General features: G+C 41.0%; 1 protein-coding gene across 3 annotated transcripts in view; it reads right to left on the minus strand.

Annotated features, from left to right (window-relative positions):
- The window catches only part of traf7 (TNF receptor-associated factor 7), a 66,212-nt gene that overhangs the window by 23,957 nt on the left and 17,699 nt on the right, over positions 1-24,556 (minus strand). For 2 of the 3 annotated variants that reach the window (XM_060840544.1, XM_060840543.1), the window contains exons 2-4: positions 6,178-6,299; positions 5,054-5,111; positions 2,504-2,595 (exon numbers count right to left, since the gene is read on the minus strand). In XM_060840544.1, the coding sequence (XP_060696527.1) occupies positions 2,504-2,595; positions 5,054-5,111; positions 6,178-6,258 (231 nt within the window). In that variant the 5' untranslated portion in view covers positions 6,259-6,299. Of the gene's footprint in view, positions 1-67; positions 188-2,503; positions 2,596-5,053; positions 5,112-6,177; positions 6,300-24,556 lie in introns of those variants that run through there. The other variant, XM_060840545.1, reaches the window with a different exon arrangement.

Genomic DNA, 24,556 nt, shown 5'->3' on the forward strand with positions numbered 1-24,556 from the left:
AACACAAGATAAATAAAACCTAGTATCTTGTACTTCACTTCAAACAAGAAAATACACAAGAAATTACCTTGGGACTTCAGTTAAAAATCGCTTTATCTCCACATTCTAATAACTTAGTAAAGGCATTTGCTGGGCTAACTACGACAACATTAGCACTCTGCAGCAGCACTTGTCCTAATCACTGCAACCTTTCTATCCCAGCAAATCTGGTGATTTCCTGCTATTCAATTAACATGAGTCGCACTTTGCTGTTTCCTGCACTGGGGGCCTAACCAAGGGCAATAAAATATGCCATTGACATATTTTGCACAGACAACTTAAAAATTTGCATTTAACTTTCAGAAACAGTTCAGGAAGGTACTTAGGACAAGCAAGGCAAGTTTTGGTCAAAAAAAAGTTAACTTATTATCATTCAAATTTACACTATGTCGTTGATCTAATCTAAAGTTGAATATAGAATGGTAGGTGAAGAGAAAAATTCAGCAGGTCTTCATTTATTTAAAAGCATGATGAATTGCAGGGTCCACTCTAAGTTTCATGCTACTTAATTAGGAGTTGCAACGAGAACACAGCTTTCCCACAACCTTAGGGACACAAAGTATAACCCAAACGGAGCTGTTAAAATGTAATAGCTCAATCCTATATATATAATGTCCCATTTCTCTGAAAATGCTCAGATATGGAGCAACCATTTCCTGAGGTGAAAACTGTGGACATTTGCCAAATTCCACTCTCCCAGTGACTACTTCTTTCAACAGCACCTATTCCAATAATACTTACAAACAGTAAGCCTGTAAGTCTGTAACAAGGTTTTTAAAAAATTAGATTTGATTCTTGACATATTTAATACATTTAATATAGTAATTGTTCAAAGTTCACAAGAATGCAGTCATCATCACAGAGTTAGCAAACAAAGTGGAACTGTTTAAACAAAAATAGAAGATAAATAGACCTTCAAAAACGAGAGACTTATGGACTTTCCTCAATTGTGGGGGAGAATTTTGGAAAGCTATGAGAGAGGATCAAAGGATCATATGAAAAGTTACAGTGTGATGAGAGAAAGGCAATATGAATTCGGAAAAGCCAGGTTATTGCTGGCTAATTTTAGTTATGCTTGGAGGAGCTTACGGATCATGCGGGTGACAAAGCAGCTACTATCCATCTGCATTTGATGAAAACAGTTGATACTAGTATTCATGATAGACTGATTCCTGGGATGGCAGGACTGACATATGAAAAGAGACTAGATCAGTTAGGATTATATTCACTGGAGGTCAGAAGAATAAGGGGGGAATCTCATGGAAGCCTATAAAATTCTAACACTGCAACACAGAAAAATTCAGGAAACATGTTCCTGATGACAAGGCAGTCCAGTACAAGGGGTCACCCTCTAAAGGATAAGGGGTAGGCCATTTAGGTCCAAAGTGAGGAAAAAATTCTTGTCCTAGAGAATAATAAGTCTATGGAATTCTCTGTCACAGAAAACAGTGGAGGCCAAGACGTTGAATGTTTTCAAGGAGACAGATATGGTTGTTAGGGCTAAAGGGATTGAAGGGTATGGGGCAAAAGCAGAAACAGGGTTCTAAATAGATGACAAGCCATGGTCCTATTGAGTTGCAGAGCAGGCTCAAAAAGTCAAATGACCTACTCTTGTTCCTATTTTTTAGTGTTTTACTTGGTGCATGACCATAGAACATGTAAAATAATGAAGTGGACTGATGTGTGTCTGAGATGATGTCAAAAAGTGTCAGAGTACAAGCAGTAGAGTCCCATAGAGTTGCCATTGGAACAATCATTGACTTAAATGTTTATTAATTATTTAGAAGTAAGAATATTGCTCAAGATGTTCAAGTTAGGTAATTCTAACCTTGATATAGTGCGATCACCAGAAAGATACAGGCATGCAAGGTCTTTGGGCAGAGAGTGAGGTGGCTGATACAACCCAACAGGAGCAAACATAATGTCATGAGATTAAGTAGAGGTGAGACCATAGGTTATACCTTTAATGGGATTTACATGAGGTCATAGTAGGAAAAGCACTTTTAGAAAGTTCGGTGGAAAGGTCATTAAAACTCAGTTCAAAATATACAGCGAAAAAACAAACACGGCAAGGAAAGAAAACAAAACATTGGCATACACAGCTAAGGTTGTGACTTTGAATTTGAGACGTTAAAATTGTGCCTGATCCTGATGAGGCAACTGGAATGTTGTATCATGGTTACCTGTATTACTCAAAAGGACACAGAAATAGAAGAAGCGACACAGTGGGATAGGAGGCCAATTCCTAAACATAAAGAATCAAGCTATCAGGAATATTTTTGCACTCGTAAGTCATTACTATCCAGAGAACAGGGGGAGCTTCAGAGGAGGTCTGTAACATTTTCAGAAGGCTAGAGAACTTGGACCCTTTGGAGTTTTTCCAACTGAGTACAGGATTTGAGGACATGGTGGTAGAGTTCAATACTAAAGATATTGAAAGAAACTGTAGCTGCAAAGTACCTACCATTACATCATCCTCATCCCTTGGTGAATAGGTCAAGGTGCTGGACGATGAAGGGGTCCGTCGATGCTGCTTGAAGGTATTTGTCCCATCAGCTGTACACCAACAGAATAAAATTATCCCTCCTTCATTTAAAATGGTCTAAAACTGGCACTTCAACATTCCACAAAGTGTATTTTTATTGTGTTTTCTCACAGTACAAAATCTAAATACTTTTAATGCATCAACTTGTACTTGGTCAAGCATTTTATTGTCAAGTTATGTATTGGTTATGGCCAATCACAGAAAAATCTAGCATTTCAAATGCTGGTTGCTGAATAATGAGAAATACTTCCTAGGTACTGCAACTGAAGTCACTGCTGCAGCCTGTGCCTATCACAGTCTGGAAGCCCTGACCAGAACTCTCTGCAAGCCAACTTGCTAATATTCATTTAAACAGTTTTCTCCAGGCTACTTTAAAACTGCCATGCCCAGATTAACAGATCTGTTCAAACTGTGCATTTTTGCACTGTTACACACAATCTATTCCTTTCCAATACTGCAGGAAGTAAGCCAAGCAATACAGCATGACATGAAGCTTAAATAAAGATGATGATGATGATAGGGAGGCAAAAGGAAGAGATAAGAAATAATAATGGAGGAAAGGCAAGACAGAAACACACTGAAAGAAGCGTGAAAATACAGGAATGGTGGAGAGGAAAGAAAGGTAGAGGAAAATGTTGTAGGAAGGAAAGGAAAAAAGGAAACATTGAGAAAAAGGTGAATGTAAATGGTGGGATAAGAAAACAACTAGAAAGTGGGGGAATTGCATGATATTTCATGCATTCCCCATTGCCATTTGCCTTAGCTAAAGGAACGCATAGATTCTTTCTCTCTCTAGTCAATACGGGTTTTTAATATCAAAAATATATTTGATTCACAAATTATTATAAAAATACAAGACTTTGCAGAAAATACAACGAACTTTTGATATTCCTAGTTACAATCTGAATCCAGTTGCAACAAAAAGGCATTTTATAATCATGAAAGGAAACCTTTTACATTTCTTTAAGGCAAATGAGGGGGTCTCAGATCTTCTTAGACCCCTGCTATACTTCAGCCGAAAGATCTTAGACTGTGGTCTTTCCCCACTGCACCTAGTTGGCAGTTGCACTAAGCTTTATGGTGTCCCTCAGCACATAGCCCTGGACCATGGAATGTGCCAGTCAAGATCAACTCTTTGCACTGGAACAGCAATAAGTTTCAGACAGACCAAACAGCGTCCTTCTCTGAATTGATGGTCCTTCAGGTTTGATCAATGTTTGTCTCTGTGTGGATCTTGGTGAACAGCCGTATTGCGCCAAGTCCTCCGTCACAGAGCTGCTGGGTCAAACCTCAATAAAAATCATTGCATCTCTCTACAGACCTTTGCACAGGCACATTCCTGACAGTTTCACTAAAAATGTCAAGGCTGGTGTAACTATTATTTGTTGGTTTATGGTTTGGCATAAACATAACATTTCATATATATGGACCTAGCATGCCTGAAAATTAATGTGTGATTAAAGTTGCATGTCACAGCAATATTTCTATTTTTCTCATGTGGTACACCAGGCCAGGGCTGCCTCAGTTTAGTTTCTCCTTCAAATCTATCACGGAGGATCATTATCATAATAATAAAATCATTTCCTGTCAGTACTTCATCAAAATTAACTGCTAGACAAATATTTCATTACTTGTAATCAAATAAAATGTGCCAACAGCAAATTTTGTACTCAAGGGTATTCTAATGGTGACTCACTTTAGCGTCCTGACTAACTTTAGATTTTAATATGTCCATACAGTGCAATCTTGTCATTATAGGCTGACATACTTAGCAATGAATTAATAATAAATTGATAGCTGTGCATTTATTTCGACCACTTTGACTGAACAGTACTTCATTTTGCTATAGACCAATCCACAACATATGGTAACATTTAGAATCAGTAGTAAGTGAACCAAGAAAGTGCTGTGGAATTATACATTTTACTCTTTAAAACTTCAATCACACAAATAAAAAGACTGTAGACCGCAGCTGACGAGCTCAGAAGGATAATTCAACACAGATAGAATCATGGAATTTCTAGTGTGGAAACAAGCCATTTGGCCCATCAAGTCCACAGTGACCCTCCAAACAGCATCCCAACCCCACTATCCTATCCCTGTTACCCTATATTTCGCATGATTAACCCACCAAGCCTGCAGACCACTGGACACTATGGGCAATTGAGCATGGCCAATCTAAGTAACCTGAACATTTTTGGACTGTGGGAGGAAACCGGAACACCCGAAAGAAACCCACGCAGATATGGGGAGAATGTAGAAACTCCACGCAGACAGTCACCCGAAGGTGGAATTGAACTCGGGTCCCTGGTGCTGCGAGGCAGCAGTGCTAACCACAGTACCTTCTTTTCAGTCTTCTTTTATGGATAGACTATCAAGAATTGGTGAGACTTTCAAACTTATCAGATGATTAAAGTTTCACTACACTCACTCAATCCTGTGTGGTCTTCAAATAACAGTCATGCTTACCTTTAGTGATGGTTGTAACAGTAGAATACGCTGGACCAAAAGTAGTTTCCATCCTTGTCTGTTTTTGAAGGAAAATAAAAAAGGTTTAAATTCCTGGTCTGGAGAAGAGGATGCAGTGGTAATGCAATCAGTTTAGATCCCTAGCTAGAATTTTGGGTTGACTGGATTTGTATCTAGCTAAGTTCCACCACATTTCTCCCCAATGTGAGCACCACTAGAAGAGAAAGGAGTGGCAGCATGATGGCACTCATTCAAACACCTGACAGTTGGATTTGCTGCAGCAATGTAACACAATTCAATAAAACTAATTTTAATAACGGTTCCTGACTGGTTGATGATCTCTTTCATAACTCCTGTAATTAACAAAATATATAATAAACTAAAAGAAAAGTGTTACATAGTAAAAAGGCTTCTATGCTGTAGCATCTGTATTGGGTAAATTTTCAAGCATACTATTGTAGGAATGGAGGCTTTCTGGGTGAATACCATTAACCTGCTTTTTCAGCTAATACTGTCCACCTCCACTTTCTAGACAGGATTGATTCTTTACTGAAGTCAGTCTCCATAAGTGAGTCTACCAATAAAAATTCCCCAGGGTCCATTACCCATACGCATGTCTTATGTGCACGTCAACAGGTTATCTACTTTGGGGAATGGCAAAAACATTTGCTGTCAATTCTGACCATATTATCGTCCAATATCCATTCGTATTTAATAACAGCAACAATGGGAGCCAGAGATGTTGATGGCAATGGCAGTACCAATTACTCACCTATATTCACTAGATTACTATAAAATTTTGTTGGCTGTCTTCCAAGTTACAATCCCCGCTATTTTCCCATTGAAATTCAGACTCCGACACAACGTATTTGGGTAGTATTTGCTTGGTTCCCTTCCCTCTGGCAATTAGTGATTGAAAAGGACTTGAGGGTTGCTAAAACAACAAAAAGGACAGGCCCTACAGTTCTCCATGCTTTCTGCACATGCTCTGCTATTCAATTTGCGGTTTCAAATTTCAGAAAATGCCATAAAAACTTATTGTTCCAGGGAAATAATGTAGAAATTCTTGGGTTTACCTCCTAACAGATCAACTCCATCTACTTGGCATGATACATGGCACTTACAATGCTGGTATTGTCTATCACAGGTATGTTCGCGGCACCTCCAGAGAAACGGTTGTAGCGATTGTTCTTGGTTGAGGTCATAATCTAGAGCAACACCCAGTCTTCTACTTTAAGTCCATTCCCTATTATTGGGGAAGAAAATATAAATTATGAACTGCTCGTGGTGTGTGTGCACGCATGTGCATATTTTATACTGTATTTGGACAGTGAGAAATTCTTTCAAAACATAGTATCGATCACACATTTTCAGTTTGAGTAGAATATTCAGAAAACAAAACATTACCCAGAGATCACAGAAAACAATGTTAGAACATTATATACTTTTTTTTAGAAAAAAGGAAAATTGCACAGTGGAAGGAATCTGAATTTTAACTTATTTCCACAATCAAAACTCTGAATCGTACTCTCCATCACAGAATAGCTGAAAGGTGTTACATGTTGATAAAGCTTTTTCTCTTTCAGTCTTTGTGACAAACAAGAAAAATAAAACTGCAAGGCTCAAAGTACATTCTGCCGATCATACAAAGTGCACTGTCACATATGAATTGCAGTGCCTGTACAATACTAAGTATATATGCTATAAATCCCAGTGACTGACTACTCAAATGAAAGATGTTTCTTTCATTATTTGAAATACGCAGACCAGGTTCAGCCAGGTCATTGTTCAAAACCGAAAACTCATTTCATAGGACTCTTCAATCTTTAATGGCGCTTACAGCTACACTAACAACCAACTGAAGATAGTCAAGCTCATAACATGGTTCATTTATGCTTGCCAGAGGTGAACACAGGAATTACAACCAAAAGTAGGCCATTCAATCCCTCGAGTCTGCTCCTTCTCTCAATAAAGGTTATGGCTGATGTGATTTGAACTTTAACTTTGCACTCGGACCTACATCTGATAACCTTCCTCACCCCACCCTGCCTTAAAAATATTCTAAGACTCTACTTTTAAAAGGTAGTGGAAGCAGAGTTCCAAAGAATCTCAACTGAGAAATCATTTTGCCTCATCTGTTTTAAATGGGCAGTGGGCATTCACTCTCAGAGACCCATTCCCTGCGAAGAAAAGAAAATGTTCAGTCTTCGCAACTTTTTTGAATTACCCAGAAGGTGGGGAGCCTATGGTTCCCTGGTGTTTTCTCCTCGGCAACATGTCAAAAGACCATGAGATATTGGAATAGATCATTCAGCCCATCGAGACTGCTCTACAATCCGATCACGGCTGACATGATTCTCAACCCCATTCTCCTGCTCTCTCTCCCTAACTTTTAATCCCGTTACTAATCAAGAATCTATCTATCCATTCTGTCTTAAAAATACTCAATGACCTGCCCTCTACAGCTCTCTGCAGCAATGAATTCTACAGATTCACCACCCTCTGGTTGAGGAAATTCCTCCTCAGCTCAGTGCTAAAGGGTCATCCCTTCACACTGTGTCTATACCCTCCACTTCTCCTATTAATAGAAACATCTTCTTCACATTCACTCTATCCAGACCTCTCAGTATTCTTTCAGTTTCAATCAGATCTCTCCTCATCCACTGAGTACAGATCCAGAGTTTTCAACTGCTGCACATATGACACGCCCTTTATCCCCAGGTTTATTCTTGCAAGCGTCCTCTGTATTCGCTTCAAAGCCAACATAACCGTTCTTAAGGTTTGGGGCCCAAAACTGCTTACAAGGTTCCAAATGTAGTCTGACCAGAGCCTCAGCAGTAAATCCCCAACCTTGTATTCTAGTCCTCCCGAAATGAATGCCTAACATGTGTCTGCCTTCCTAAATGTCAATTGAACCTACACGGAATTAGAATCCTGAACTAGAATTCCTAAATCCCTTTGTGCTTTCCCCATTTAGAAAATAATTTACACTTCAATTCTTCCTACAAAGTGCATAACTTCACACTTTCCCACATTGTATTCCATCTGCCACCTTTTTGCCCACTCTCCCAGACTGTCCAAATCCATCTGCAGCCTCCCTGCCATCTCAACACTACTTGTCCATCAACCTGTTTTTCTGTCATCTGAAGATGCAGCAACAATGCCCTCAGTTCTTTCATCCAGATCATTAATGAATGTATCAGTGTTGACTTTACAATCAATTAGCAATTAATTCTCCCAAAGGATAAATTGAGATCATTTGAAATTTGGCATTTTTGATTTGTCTTGTGGAGTATTAGCAACATTTTTTTTCAGAAACATACAAGAGTTAGTTCTGTACCAATCCCAGGCCTGTTGCCTAGTATCATAACATGGTATCAGCTCTGCATCAATAGATCTACAGGCAGAAAGAGCAATGTTACACAGGACTCTCAATGTAAATCAGAGGGAGTACTGCAGAGTTCATCCATGTCACTTCCTGATGGATTAGGTGAAGCACATACAGCATTAATCCAAAAAAAAAATTAACTTCATTTAGTATGAAATTTTTTCAGCAGGATAAAGTAAAATTATGGATGTAATAATAGTGTTGGTCTACAGCTATTTGTTCCAAGCTTATGCTGAAGCTTAGAGTTGCAGCCACCATGTGAAATGCTGAACATGACTGGAATCTGGAACTTTGCCAAGGTCACGAACCTGTATTAGTCCCCACGGACCAATCAAGAAGGTAAAATGCAAAGGACAGTAAGGACTTAGGCAGATAGTTATAGTCTGTGCTAGTTGAGAAAGAAAACGTTCAGGCTAATTTCATTTTCCAGCTTTATCTCAGACCTTATAGTTTAAAATATTTCAAGGTACTTCTAAGTATTGCTTAAATGAGCCTCACCCCCATTTTGAGCAGCAACTTCTAGACACCAACATTCTCTGGGTTACAAAAAATTGATATTTTGCCATTCACACAACCTCCACTTGACCATTTTTTTTGAGGAGAATGTATTTAGTATAAATTCACCCAGAAAAATGTACATTACAACAATCTTGTAGTAAAATGCTTCAGGGCTTTGGGAGCCCTCATGCATAAATCACAAAAAAAAACAGTATACGGGTTCAGCAGGTAATAGAGAAGGCAAGAAAAATGAAGCAACCAATAAAGGCCAAAAGATTACATTAGGCAATCAATATTTATCATATAATCATAACAGTGTGGATGCAGGCTATTCAGCCGATCGAGTTCACACCAGCCCTCCAAATACCAACCCACCTTCCTACTCTATCCCTGTAACCCAGCATTTCCCATGGCTAATCCATCTCGCTTGCACACCCCTGGATACTATAGGTATTTTAAGCATGGCCAATCCACCTAACTGCCCATCTTTGAACTGTGGAGAACCCAGTGGAAACCCACACAAACACAGGGAGACCATGCAAACTCTAAACAGTCAGTCACCCAATGGATGATTTGAACCCAGATCCCTGAGGTTGTGAGTACTAACCACTGAGCCACTCTGGCACCACTTGATTTCTTTTTTAAGGTCCTAATTTATTTACATCTGTTCTAGCCATATTTGCTAGAGAATGTCTGCTTTTCATTAGCTGAAATCAAACACTGGATTTCCCAGAAATATCCCTACATTCCTTTCCATCTGCAATCCGCAGAGGAAATAATGCAGTCCAGATTAGTTTCCTCGAAGTGGCCTACTGTTTACATGATTCAAAAGTGGCATGATGTTATAAGAGATGTCTTTTTATTCCATTTTCTGCTCTTCAATTTGACAAAAAAAACTATTTGCACATCAACACCAACTTTACTTAAATTACTTACAGTGTGGAAACAGGCCCTTCGGCCCAACAAGTCCACATCGACCCGCCAAAGCATTTTAGAACTAACAAAAACCGAAGTACCTTTAATACATCTTCTAAACTCCAATCAATTTCAGAGGAGTCAATTAAAAAAAAAAAAATTTCTGGTCAATTCGAAAGAATTATGGATATCACTGGACCATTAATGAGAAACACAAAGTTTTCCCCTGATAGTTCAACTGAGTGGTAAGTGGTTGAACACTACAAATCCAGAAAGAAACATTTGCAATACCTGGTCTGCGCTAATAATCCTATCTGGTGAGTCTAACACCTAGACAACCCACATTAACACAGTGGCTATCAGCAAAGGATAAATGGGGAGTATGCGATGATACCGGTTCACCCCTTGAGCCACTAAAACATCTCTACCATCTGAAACACTAAAATCATGGCAAGGAGTGAAGCTCAGCTGGCCACAACAGCCAAGATGACGATGTCCTCCGAGCTATACCGAAACCTGGTCTCAAAATGTCTCCACGTTACAGTGAGGCTCACAAGATGGCAACCAAATACAGGTTATCCTCAAGAATATTTAACAAAAATTCAACTGGTAAAGTCCTGTGTAAATTGGAACCATTTCATGCTTGCAATTTATATTGATAAAAATAACCATTTCATGGAATAAGCTACCAGTGGAAATGGGAGAGATGGGTACAATTACAAGATGTAAAAGATATTTGGGCAGATACATGCATAGAGTTATAGAGAAGTGCATGGAAACAGACCCTTCGGTCTAACTTGTCCATGCCAACCAGATATCCCAACCCAATCAAGTCCCACCTGGCCCATATCCCTCCAAGCCCTTCCTATTCATATACCCATCCAAATGCCTCCTAAATGTTGCAATTGTACCAGCCTCCACCACTTCCTCTGGCAGCTCATTCCATACACGTACCACCGGTGTATGAAAAAGGCGTGCCATAGGTCTCCTTTATATCTTTCCCCTCTCAGCCTAAACCTATGCCCTCTAGTTCTGGACTCCCTTGACCCCAGTGATAAGAAAGGCTTATTGGGATATGGAGCAAATGCAGGGACATGGGAGCATTTAGTTTGGGATAGCAGGTTAGCCTGGAGGATTTATATTGCAAGCAAGTCAAGAAAGAGCCCTGCTTAAAATTAGTCCCTTGTGATTTGGTTGGAAGTTGCAGTCAGTTATCGTCATGACCATGCAGTGTCAGCATCAGCTGTGCCTCCAACAGCAGCATGACCATGAAGTATCAACTCATTCAGTCCCAGGGGATCAAAAGAACAGCTGCCACAAGGGTGAGGGAATTTAGTTATCACTATCACTTCCCATCACTGGTTAGGTTGCTGATACAAAAGCAGATATCAGCTTTGAAGTAGAGTCAGAGTGCAGAAACAAACCCTTTAGTCCAATTCGTCCTTGCCAATCAGGTATCCCAAACTAAACGAGTCCCATTGGCCTGCATCTCATCCATAGCCCTCTAAACCTTTCCTATTTCACGTACCTGTCCAAACATCTTTTAAATCTTGCACTGTAATTGCACCCGTCTCTACCAATGGCAGCTTATTCCAAGAAATGTTTTTTTTTCCGAATCTGGCTAAGGCCTTCATATTTGCAGCTGTACAAAACCACTCACACAGCAGCGAGATAAATGGGCTGATGTGCAGAGTGAACCGGAATACCAGGTGCAGGCCTTTCCCTCCATTCTCCTGCAGCAACATCCACAATATCAATGAATATGCAACTTCCTTCTGAAGGTTACTAATTACTATTCAAATGCATGTAAAGTCAGACACAGTCCTCTGTGCAAAGGGCTGCGATGCAGTCAGATGTTGCAACATCAGCTAGTGAATGAAACAATGTGCGTTTACTAAGCATGCTTTCAAACATCCTTCTGCATTTTGCAGCATTTTGTTTCATTATCCGGGAGCTGGGGAAGAGAGAGGAGTACTATGGAACACAGACACAAACAGCTGGAATGTACTTAGCTATCTGAATAATAAAAGACGAATACACTCGGGGGATGAGAAGTCAATCATGACCCTATTCCTGAACACAATAAAGAACAGAGGATGCTGAAGATCTGAAACAGAAATGACTGGGAGAAACTCAGCAGGTCTGGCATCATGCGTGGAGAGAAAGGAGAATTAACTTTTCAAGTCCAGTGACCCTTCTTTAGAAGTCCTTATGTTTGCACTGTTTTAATTGCAGTTAGGATGAGATGTGAGAGGTTTCACTTAACAACTGTAGCTTGACCCAGTTCAAAACAGCAAACCAGTATCAAAATCAAGCGGACCTCTATCCTTACCATTCAATGCTGCAGGTATGACTTGCTCTTGATAAACAGCATGCATTCATTTACAGTACTACTGAATGCCCCTAAATTACCAAAAGTTAACACTTTGTTAAGATGCAAGATAAACTGAGTAAATTCAAAGTAGTAATATTAATGTCTTCAGATTAGATTACTTACAGTGTGGAAACCGGCCCTTCGGCCCAACAAGTCCACACCGACCCACCGAAGCGCAACCCACCCATACCCCTACATTTACCCCTTACCTAACATTACGGGCAATTTAGCATGGCCAATTCACCTAACCCGCACATCTTTGGACTGTGGGAGGAAATCGGAGCACCCGGAGGAAACCCACACAGACACGGGGAGAACGTGCAAACTCCACACAGTCAGTCGCCTGAGTCGGGAATTGAACCCGGGTCTCAGGCGCTGTGAGGCAGCAGTGCTAACCACTGTGCCACCGTGCCGCCCAATGTCCTTGAATTTACAATTTTGGTTTATAAAGCTATGAGACAGTCCCAGTAGAACAGATTTCTTTACCCAAGGAAGATTCGCCAGACTGATTCTAGGATGATTTGGAGATGCTGGTGTTAGCCTGGGGTGCACAAAGTTAAAAATCATACAACACCAGGTTATCGTCCAACAGATTTATTTGGAAGTACTAGCTTTCGGAGCGCTGCTCCTTATCAGGTGATTCTAGGATGTAGGATTGTTAGGTAAGGAGACAATGAGGACACTGGCTATATTCTTCACAGCTGAGAAGGGAGAGGGGAGATCTTTTTGACAAACAAACTTCTTCCAGGGTGGATGCAGGAAGGTTGTTTCATATGGATAAGGATTGTTGTTGTCCAGTTTGAGAGGATGGAACATCTGGTAAGCTGTAGGCCATACAGGACTGAGATGAGGAGGAATTTCTTCAATCGGATGGCGGTGAATCTTTAGAATCCTCTTCCCCACAGGACTGTGAATGCTTAGTCATGGACTATGTCATGACAGAGTTCAACGGATTTCTAGATATTGAAGGTGTCAAAGTCCATGGGGAATAATGCTGGAAAGTGGCAGAGCAGGCTGGATAGGCTGAATGACATCCTCCTGCTCCTGATTCCAACTAAAATGAGCTTAACGATCAAGGGAAAGCATGTATAACTTAAACCTGCATCTAATTAGCAACCATCTTTATGACACCACACATCAGAATATCACATCTTTAAAATGAAATATTAAGTTACCAGTAATAAATATAAGTACTCATTTCACCAAATGCCCATTAATTAAATGTGACTAATAAAATGGTTTTGTTAACCATCATGAGGGATACGTGAAGAGGAGGTAAATGAACAAAGTGGGTAATTCCACCCACTCCTCATCCTCCAAAAGAGCCAATTATACTTGCTAGAGGTGTGCAGAAATTAAAGGTATGGATGATAAATAAAGAAAAAAGTTGTTACCATTTGTTCATGCTATAAGGACTGGGGGCATAGATTGAAGATTTTGGAAAGAGATACTGGGGGGAGGGGTTGGAGAGAGAAGAGAAGAAGAAGGCAGGAAAGAACTTCTGTGGTGAAGACCTTTTCTTGTTTTATGCAATGGGAGGGGATGACCTCAAACCCGCTGCTACTATGAACGTAGGAGCGGAGACTGTGAATGATTTCAAAAGGAAACCAGATAAACACTTGATGGAAATAAACCCACATGGCTACAGGGATAGAACAGGAATGGAAAGTGACCTGATCATTTTGGACATGATGGGTCAAATGCCCTCCTTTTGTGTCAATTTGATTAGAGTCCTAGAAATGTGCAGCACGGAAACAGACCCTTCGGTTCAACTTGTCCATGTCGCTTAGATATCCCAACCCAATCTAGTCCCACCTGTCAGCACCTGGCCCATATCCCTCCAAACCCTTCCTATTCATATACATCCAAATGTCTCTTAAATGTTGCAATTGTACCAGCTTCCACCACTTCCTCTGGCAGCTCATTCCATACCCGTACCACCCTCTGCGTGAAGAAGTTGCCCCTTAGGTCTTTTCTATATCTTTCCCCTCTCACTCTAAACCTATGCCCTCTAGTTCTGAACTCCTCCAAGCCAGGGAAGAGACTTTGTCTATTTATCATATCTATGCCCTTCATGATTTTATAAACTTCTATAACATCACCCTATAGCCTTCGATGCTCCAGGGAAAACAGCCCCAGCCTGTTCAGCCTCTCCCTGTAGCTCAAATCCTCCAACCCTTGCGACATCCTTGTAAACTTTTCTGAACCCTTTCAAGTTTCACAACATCTTTACAATAGGAAGGAGACCAGAACTGCATGCAATATTCCAAAAGTGGCCTAACCGATGTCCTGTACAGCCGCATCATGACCTTCCAGCCCCTGTTCTCAATACTCTGACAATAAAAGGAAAGCATACCAAACGCCTTCTTCACTGTCCTATCCACCTGCGACTCCACTTTCAAGAAGCTGTGAACCTGTACTCTTTGTTCAGCAACACTTCCTTCTTGAGCAGTAATTAACAGCAAACAGATTACTCAATTTCCTCACACAACGTGATCTGCCATTTCTCTTACTCAAGTGACAGCATTCAAATATAAGTAACATGACAAAAAGAATGAGGGGAGTGGAGAGTTTGTGGTAATGTGGTAAGGTCTCAATAAAAGCAAAATCCTGCAGTCAACTCATTGACTGCCAGTTCCAATGTGCCACAGCGAGAAACTGTGATCACCTCCTCAGGAGACAGGCAACCGACAGGGTACCCTTCGTTGTTCAAATTAAAACTAAAGTGCTCAACCAGATTCAACATTTCACGTCCAAAACTACTCTTCTCCAGAACTCAAAGGGGTTGGAAAATTGTGTTTTTTTTAAAAAGCTGCGGACAGAAAGACAGAAGGAACAGGCTGTTAGGGTGCTCAGAGCTCAAGATAAAAAGGTTGCTAATGGAGGTGAGGGGAAGATGCAGCTTGACACAGAGAGTTTCCAGCATTTCGTTTTTATTTCAGATTTCCAGCACCTGTAGTATTCCACAAATAGATCAACTTAATGGCAGTATTCGAGTCGGAATGTAGGAACAGTAGTAGGCCATTCAGCCTGTTGAATCTGTCCATCACTTGACACGTTCATGTCTAATCTTACACTTCAATGACTTTTATTCACCCATCCTCATAACTTGATGCCACTGATAATCAAATATCTATCAATCACTACCTTAACCAACAAATAAAAAGCTTCCACAGCCTTCTGCTGTAAAGTCCACAGATTCACAATCCTCTGAGTAGAAGAAATTGCCCTCATCTTGGGCGTAAGTGGCACCTCTCTTATCTTTAAATTATATCACTGGATCTGGACTCCCTAACCCAGGCAAATATCTTACCTGCATTGACCATGTCTACCCCTTTATGTTTTTGTCAATTTTGATGAGATTGCATCTCATTCTTCTAAACTCTAGAGAATATAGGCTGGGTTTGCTCATTCTCTTTTCTTACAATTGACCCAACATCCTGGGAACACGTCTGGGTGATTGATAGAAGACCAAAACTATATACGGTACTCCAAGAGTGGTCTAACCAAGCTCCTGTGCTATTGGAGCATGACTTTACTACGCCTATATTCAAATTATTTGGTTTTCTTTGGTAAGGCAAGGGATATATTGAAGCTGGGGAAAATCTTCAAAATATTTGTAAAAGCAACAAGTAAAAGAATAAATAGCAGATGACATACTTTTAAAACAAATATTTCAAAAAAGGACATTGCTGTACCAGTAATACAGCCCTTTACTTTTGCACATTATTAAAAATGATCAAACCCTATTAAATATACAGAAATATCATGTGATGCAAATGATTAATGAAGATCCTTACAGAAAACAATTTTGTTTGAAGGTACAAGTCATTTATGACAGTAACAGTTAAGGCACATTAAAACATAATACAAAAATTAATCCTTCAACAAAAATTAATCCTACACCAGAGACAGTTCTATTTATAAGTGAACCTTGGCTAGTGTTTGCCTTTAGCATAGATCCCTATTTGTGACAGCATGATTAAAATGATTAACTTACTCTTTGGGAGATCATTTCACTATTCAATGCTGCAGTATCCCTTTTTTTTAGCTTTGACAAAGGGTCAGTTCGACTCGAAACATCAGCTCTTTTCTCTCCTTTACAGATGCTGCCAGACCTGCTGAGATTTTCCAGCATTTTCTCTTTTGGTTTCAGATTCCAGCATCCGCAGTAATTTGCTTTTATTTTTCTGCAGTTTCCCAGGACTGAATACTTGGACTATCCAGAGTTTATTGTCAAATGTGATTTAACCACACCAGCTAGCCCAATTTTTTTCTCCAACATTAAATTTATTAGGCAAAATATTATGGTCATTGAAGAAAAGAATGGTGCACAAATGTTCATTACATGGTTCCTTACACTACTGCATGACAAAAGTTAGTAAAGCACTTTGAAACATTTATTGGTCATGGAATGTGCTCTAAGCATGCAAGTCTTTGTTTATTTTACAACTGATCATTGACCTTGAGGGCTATTGAGTGGCAACTTGCTACCATCAGACATCTGATTCAGCACAGCAGGGACCCATGTGCTTAGAGCAAACAACAGTCTGGCTCTTCTACCAGATTTAAGAATCTATGCTGACATTCAGATTATAAACCAGGATGCACAAACTAAAATAGCTGGGAACCTCAGCTTCTGTCGCGACACTACAGATTTCCAGCAGAAACTCAGCACCCACGGACCAGTCGAACTGGGAGCATTTCTCGTCACAATGGACATTTCAGTACTTTACACCAGCATTCCCCACGGTGACGACATCACAGCAACATCCTCAGCACTCAACACCAACAACTGCCAATCTCCAAGCAATGTCCTACAACTCATCCACTTTATCCTCAACCACAACATTTTCACCTTTGACAACCAGTTCTTCATCCAGACACACGGAACAATCATGGGGGCCACATCTGCCCCCCAATATGCCAACATTTTCATGCACAGGTTCGAACAAGACTTCTTCTCAATGCAGGACCTCCAACCAACACTATATAACTAGTACATTGACGACATTTTCTTTCTCTGGACACATGGCAAGGAGTCACTGATAAAACTACATAGTGACATCAACAAGTTTCATTCCACCATCAAACTCAACATGGACTACTCTCAACTATCTGTCTCATTCTTGGACACATGCATCTCCATCAAGGATGGGCACCTCACTCTACCGTAAACCAATGGATAACATCAATGGTACACTTCTCCAGCTTCCACCCGAAACATACAAAAACAGCCACCCCCTAAGGACAAGCCCTACACACACAGGATCTGTTCAGATGAGGAATGTTGCAGGCATTTGGAAGTACTCAAGGGTGCCCTCATAGGAATGGGGTATGATGCTCAACTCATTGACTGCTAGTTCCAACGTGCCACTGCGAGAAACTGAAATGACCTCCTCAGGAGACAGGCAACCGACAGGGGACCCTTCATTGTTCAGTACTTCCCAGTAGCCAAATAAAACCACGCCATGTTCTTTGTGACCTGCAACACCTTATCAAGGCGGATGAGCACTCGCCAAGACCTTCCCCACGTCTCCACTCCTCACTTTTAAACAACCGCTAAACCTCAAACAGATCATTTTTTTTAGCTATCTGCCTGGCTTTCAGGACAACTCCGTACAATCCTGTCACAGTAGACACTGCAAGATGTGTCAGAGCGTCCACCGTTACACATCGGGACACCACCCACCATGTACATGGCATGTACTCATGCGACTCAGCCAACATTGTTGATCTCATACGCTGCAGGCAAGGACGCCCTGAGGCATGGTACATTGGTGAGACCAAGCAGAGGCTACAGCAACGGATGAATGGACATTGCACAACAATCAACAGACAGGAGTCTTCCCTCCCAGTTGGAGAACACTTCAGCAGTCTGGGACATTTGACCTCAGACCTTCGGGTGACTGTCCTCCAAGGCAGATTTCGGGACAAGCGACAATGCAGAGTGGCTGAGCAGAGGCTGATAGCCAAGTTCGATAACCATGGCGATGGCCTCAACCGGAACCTTAGGTTCATGTCACACTACAGGTGACCCCACTGCACTATATATAATACACACACACTCACACTCACACTCACACTCATGTACAGGCTCTCTCTCATACACTCCCATACTCACGCGCACCCTCTCAGACTTATACCTCTAAATTCACATTCTCTCACACACAAACCCCACCTATGAACACACCCACATGCACACACGCATCTAAGTTTGGGGGTGAATCTGTACTTGCAGAAGTAAATTTTATTGTGCTCAAAAACTGCATGAATCCATGTAAGATTCTGTAAATCCATTTTTTTAAGATTAGAATCAGTCTGACCATTGTGGCCCAGAGAGTGTCACACAGGGCAGCTAACACCTTCAATGTATTATCTGGGCCGACATGACACCAACTGTTAAAGTTCACTTGAGAACACAACTTTAAAAAAGTTCTGTGATTTACATATGAAAGAACTGAAACTAACATGTTCATTCTAAAAGATGAGAGACTGAACAAACAGTCCAGGGCTTTTTCACTATATAGTTTCAGTTACATCACACTGTAAACTTTTGCTATAAATTGTGGGACTTACGATCTTATATTCCACAACCACCTGCTGAAGGAGCAGCGCTCTAAAAGCTAGTGCTTCCAAATATACCTGTTGGATTATAACCTGGTGTTATGTGATTTTTAACTGAATCCAATGTAAAATCATATGCATAAAGTAATAAAACAGAAATCAAGAGAGGAACCTGTCTGCATCTTTGACATGCTTGATAATACCATCCCATTCCAACTCGACAGCCTTTTAGCTGGGTAGATTATCACTTGAGGTCCCATTCTTATCTATGGAATGGTAGTTAAAGAATCACTTTCAAATGCTTCTCTTCTCAAAACCACACTAGTACCTCTGGTATCTCACAAGGACATAGCTTGGCTCCTTGTTTCCTACGTACATGCCACCCAAAAATGCTGTGTTAGTTTTCACATGTACAATGATGACACCCAAACCTCCACCTCTTTTGACTCATTTACTGTTGCTAAATTATCAGCTTGTTCACCTGACAACTAGTACTGGGTGGACAGAAATGTTTTCCAATTGTCGAAGACTGAAGCCATGGTTTTTTTTTGTTAAAACCCTGCTCCAAACTCTGTTCCCTAGCTACAGAATTCATCCCCCTGCCTGACAGTCAGAGTAAAAATGTCAGTTTGCAATTTCAGTGTTTAATGATCTAGATATACGCCTTCAAACTTATATTCATGCCATTAAGATTACCAACTTCCACCTCCTTAACACCACCCAACTTCACCTGTAGCTCACTGGTATCCTACTACCTCTAGACCTGACTGTACCAATGCATCCCAGCATGTCTCCCATGTTTTAATTCCTCTGATCCTGCAGTCACCCAAACTCTATTACCAGTGTTTAACTCAAAGCAAATCTACTATGCACATACTTCCTAAGGTACATTAGCTCTCGGTCAAGCAACCGCCGATTTTTTAAATGTTATTTGGGTTTTCAAGTCACGCCGTGGCCTAACCTTATCTCTAAGCACCAGCAGCCACACTACCCTTGCAAATATTGTGCTTCTTGACATCTAGCATCTTGTCCACCCCCAGTTTTAACTGCTGTACCATTGGTGACTGTACCTTCAGGTGACCATGCACAAAGCTCCAGAATTCCCCCTAACACCTCGAGCTCACACTCCTCCTTTAAACATTCCTCCCAACTTTCCTTTGTCCAAGCTTCTGGTCATTTGACCAGAAATTTAATCAGATAATGTTAACTTCTTTAAAGGCTAAGACAGACAGAAAAGCCATAATTGAAAAGTCAATTTTAAAATAGCTCAACACAATAATGTCAAGAAACAGCAAAAGAATCCATATACAGTTCAATGTTTATCAGGGACAAGAAATCACTTTAATCAATTTGCTTTCCAACTTGTTTTGCTCTCGAGAGTAGACAGTACAGTAGTTTTTATTTGTCATTTCTACCATATACAACAGATACAATAAAAACAAGACAATGTTCCTCCTTCTTATCGGAAAGATGTTGCGAATCTTGAAAGGGTTCAGAAAAGATTTACAAGGATGTTGCCAGGGTTGGAGGATTTGAGCTATAGGGAGAGGTTGAACAGGCTGGGTCTGTTTTCTCTGGAGCGTCGGAGGCTGAGGGATGACCTTATAGAGGTTTACAAAATTATGAGAGGCATGGATAGGATAAATAGACCAGGTCTTTTCTCTGGGGTGGGGGAGTCCGGAACTATATGGCATAGGTTTAAGGTGAGAGGGGAAAGATATAAAAGAGGCCTAAGGGACAACTTTTTTCACACAGAGGGTGATATGTGTATGGAATGGAGTTGCCAGAGGAAGTGGTGGAGGCTGGTACAATTGCAACATTTAGGAGGCATTTGGATGGGTATATGAATAGGAAGGGTTTGGAGGGATATGGGCCAGGTGCTGGTAGGTGGGACTAGATTGGGTTGGGATATCTGGTCGGCATGGGCAGGTTGGACCGAAGGATCTGTTTCCGTGCTGTACATCTCTATGACTCTACCAAGGGTGCTACATGGGCAGCACAAACTACATAATCATACGCGGCATAAAGTGCATAAGAAGTGCAAAACATTCAAGTTACAGTGTAATCGAAGAATGATAAATAATAGATATTTTCCTAGCACCAATTCGAGTTTGTGCAATGAATTTCAGATGGGAAAGAGTCCAATCACAGTGTTAAGGAGCCTGATGGCTTGGGGGAAGAAACTGTTGCACAGTGTGGCCGTGAGAGATTGAATGTGCCATTATCTTCTGCCAAATGGCAGGAGGGAGAAGAATTTGAGTGAGGGGTGCGTGGGGCTTGTAGCCTTTCCAAACTAGCATGTGGAATAAATGCCTGTAATGGAGGGAAGAGAGACCCCACTGATCTTCTCTCAGCTCTCCTCACCATCCGTTGCAGTTGTCTAGTTGTCAGTTTAAGGTTGTTATTACTCTTGGGAAGCAGTTGCCCCTCAACATACTCCACGTGTAAGTCACATTAATTCACATAGACAGTGTTTACACATACACTAGGTGAGTAATTAATTTTCAAAGAAAATCCCTGGTTCAATCTCAACTTAACTGTTGTATGTGACATGCTTAATCAATTAAGACTACTTTTAGAATTTCAAAATGCGTAACTTCTGATTGAAGATATGCTGCCCTGTAAACGAGTGCGCGTTATTCTGAGTCATGAGTAAAAGGAGACCAAGTACAGTTTAATCATTCAATGCTATGAATTGCATACAGTCAGGAAAGACAAAAATTTGGATATGGAACAGGTACTGCAAGGTAATACAGTCAAATTGACAGCCATGAGTATCATTCCAAAAACTAAATACACCCCTTAAGCCTTTATAAAGAAAAAAAGCCCCAGTGTTCAGACATTACAATTGGGCCATTCAGCTATTCTGTTAACAAAGTGTGCAGTCAAGTCAGAGAGTGGGTACACCTGAAAAGGTATAGGATGCACACCTACATCTTGCTTTTGCAAACAGAGAGTTTGTAGTTAAAATATCTTTCTGCAATGATTTGCTTTTTGAGCAATAAAACAAGAAGTGAAAGCTGGAAGAGATCACAATATTTACTCTCTGCCCATTTCTAAATTCAGGCAATCTTTCAGTCAGATCAGAACTGACTGCCGCAAAGACAATTCTCAGCAGTTGTGTGTGTGGATTTGACCAGTTTGAACTGGCCTCAGGTGTCAAAGTCAGTCAAGGTAAGAGGGACGCTTGTTCTTTAGGAACTGGAGCGACCAATCCATTATCGCCTTCACCTGAAGGTGCTGGAAATATGGTTTGGAAGGGCTGGGGCTTGCGCAAATATTTGAGAGGAGCGTGTTGCCAAGGTGAAGAAGAAATTGGCCTTTTGGGAGCACCATTCTCTCTCCATTGCAGATTTACACCGAGTCATCAGGTGCAAGGCACTCTGTCTGTTGTTGTACATAGTGCAGGTCTGGCCCATTTGCAGAACCTGTGCCGTGGCAGTTACCCGAGCCATCTTCCACTTCATCTGGAAGTCTAAAGATGAACTGCGTCTGCAAGGACACCTGGATGGGCAGGGGGAAACGTACCCATCACTGCTCTCATCTGGATAGCCACCTTTGTGTGCAGATGCATCAAGTTGTGCGTACACAAGTACGCAAACATCAAGGGTCATGGCATTCTGAGGTTCTAACTATTCCTAATGTTGTGAAAGAGGGGTCTGGCCCCATTGTCGTGGAATGCTCCAAACGGTTGGACTATTCCATATCATCTGACCTTCATGGAGATACCTGCAAAGAAAAACACCACAAGTCCATAAAGTGATGGTCAGCATGTAGCGTCCTCAAGACCCTGCTGGAAAAGCAGAAGGTGGATCCTGTTGCTTGGTTTCCTGAGCACACTGTCAAAGTCATTTGACAGAATGCCACATCACCTGAACTTTCCAACAAGTATCAAGACATTGCTTGGCAGGTGATGAGAAGAGCACCAGCTGTGAGATCCTTCATGTACTCCTGGTCGGTCTGCACCACCGCACACTGCCCTTGAAGCAGCTGCAGGGGGCGGGGGATGGTGACACTGACATACATCTTCGTCTGGGATTTGTCTTTGCAAAGAAAGTCTGGAAAAAGATGCAGGTCAAGGTTTATACTGAGCATCTCCAAGATGCAGGACTCTGTGCTGTATGGACTGTTCCCCAGGATGCACATCTGGGTAAACATTGACTGCATTTGGAGGACCATTAACTCAGTGAAAGATGCTCTTTGGTCTTCTAGCAAAGAGTTGACCTCATCTGAGTGTTGCCGATTGGTACATTCCAAGGTCTAAGAATACATGCTGAGGGATGCACTAAAGCTTAGGGTGCTGCTGCCAAAGTGCATTGGGGAAAGACCACCATCCAAGGTGTCTCTGCCAAAGTTAAATGGGGGGGCTCTGTTCAGTTATTGGATCCTCCCAGTGCCTTTAATATATTCAAATAGCCTTGTACAAGTAAGAGATGCCTTTGGTTTGTTTATTGAATTGAGTCAAATTCCAATGTTGGTTTGCTTCTTCAAATGGTACTGTAGAGAAGCAAACTGCTTCAGTTACCATGTATACAAAGACAATTTACGAATAAAGTATATTTTTGAAATAAAGAGAAATTGCGCACATTCCAGTTTATTCTAGATCAAGAATAATGCAAACTTATTTCATTTCAAATCCTAACAGCTAGGAGATTGTTTCATTTATATAATTTGAGTTAATTTCAAGCCCAGAGGTAAATAACTAATTGCACCACCCAGTGAAACAAAGAAGATTTCCAAATGAACAAAAGCAAGTTAGCACAGGTAAAGAGAAACAGCTACATGTTGCAATCTACAGCACAGAACTTCGAGAATCCTACCTCTGCCCCGAGGCTGCTTATTAACAAAGTTGCTGGCAGGAAGGATTTGTATGCAAGGGAGGTTCCACCTAGTAACTGCTCAACACCAGCCTAGAGAGAATTGAAGTTGCTGGGATTCTTGTTTGGCAAAGCATGTGGTTTTGCCCCACTTCCTTTGCCCTAAAATAATAGCAGGAATGACAGAAGGCTGCAAATTAGCCAGTTAAGAATACTAATAGATTCAAGACTACCTAACACCTTCCCCATTCCCACTGGGAATTTTTAAACAGATAGGAAGACTACCTACAGGAATTTGCACGCCGCCCCCCGCTTTCAAAATGGCCAGTGGAAGAACATAAAATCCACCCCCTCTCTGTTTATATTGCAATAATCACTTGACTTATTGTAGCAGCAGAAGCAGAAGCCTATATATAAACAGGGTTTCTAACTCAAGGTGCAGAATAAGATCAAGATAAAGAAGGGAAGCAGATGTATGGTTATTTTTCTCAAAATCTGAAATTAACTAGCTAACATGAGAGCATCTTCTTTGAATCTGCAGGTACTAACAATTAATCCAGTGCAGGTGCTGGAGAGCTCGGGACTAGTAAACAAGGAACCCATGCTCACTCAGACACTGATTCCTATCCCACCATGGCAGCTTGTGGAATTTAACTTCAATTAACAGCAAAGGAAATCTGTCATGTTTACCGAGTCTGACCTACATGTGACCCTAGACCCACAGTTATGTGGCTGACTCTTACATGCTCTTCACAACTCAACCAAATGCTATGATTACATTCTCAGACAGACACAAATATCTTTATTCAAGATTCAAATATGTGTGGTTGAACACAGTGAAAAGAAGCAGAAATGCAGTATCAAAATGAGCATCACTATCACTCTAGATCACTTTCTGCACACACCAAATAATGATGGGCATCACTGTCAATCATAGAAAATAC

This window comes from Hemiscyllium ocellatum, chromosome 20 (genome assembly GCF_020745735.1).
Source record: "Hemiscyllium ocellatum isolate sHemOce1 chromosome 20, sHemOce1.pat.X.cur, whole genome shotgun sequence".
Taxonomy (NCBI): domain Eukaryota; kingdom Metazoa; phylum Chordata; class Chondrichthyes; order Orectolobiformes; family Hemiscylliidae; genus Hemiscyllium; species Hemiscyllium ocellatum.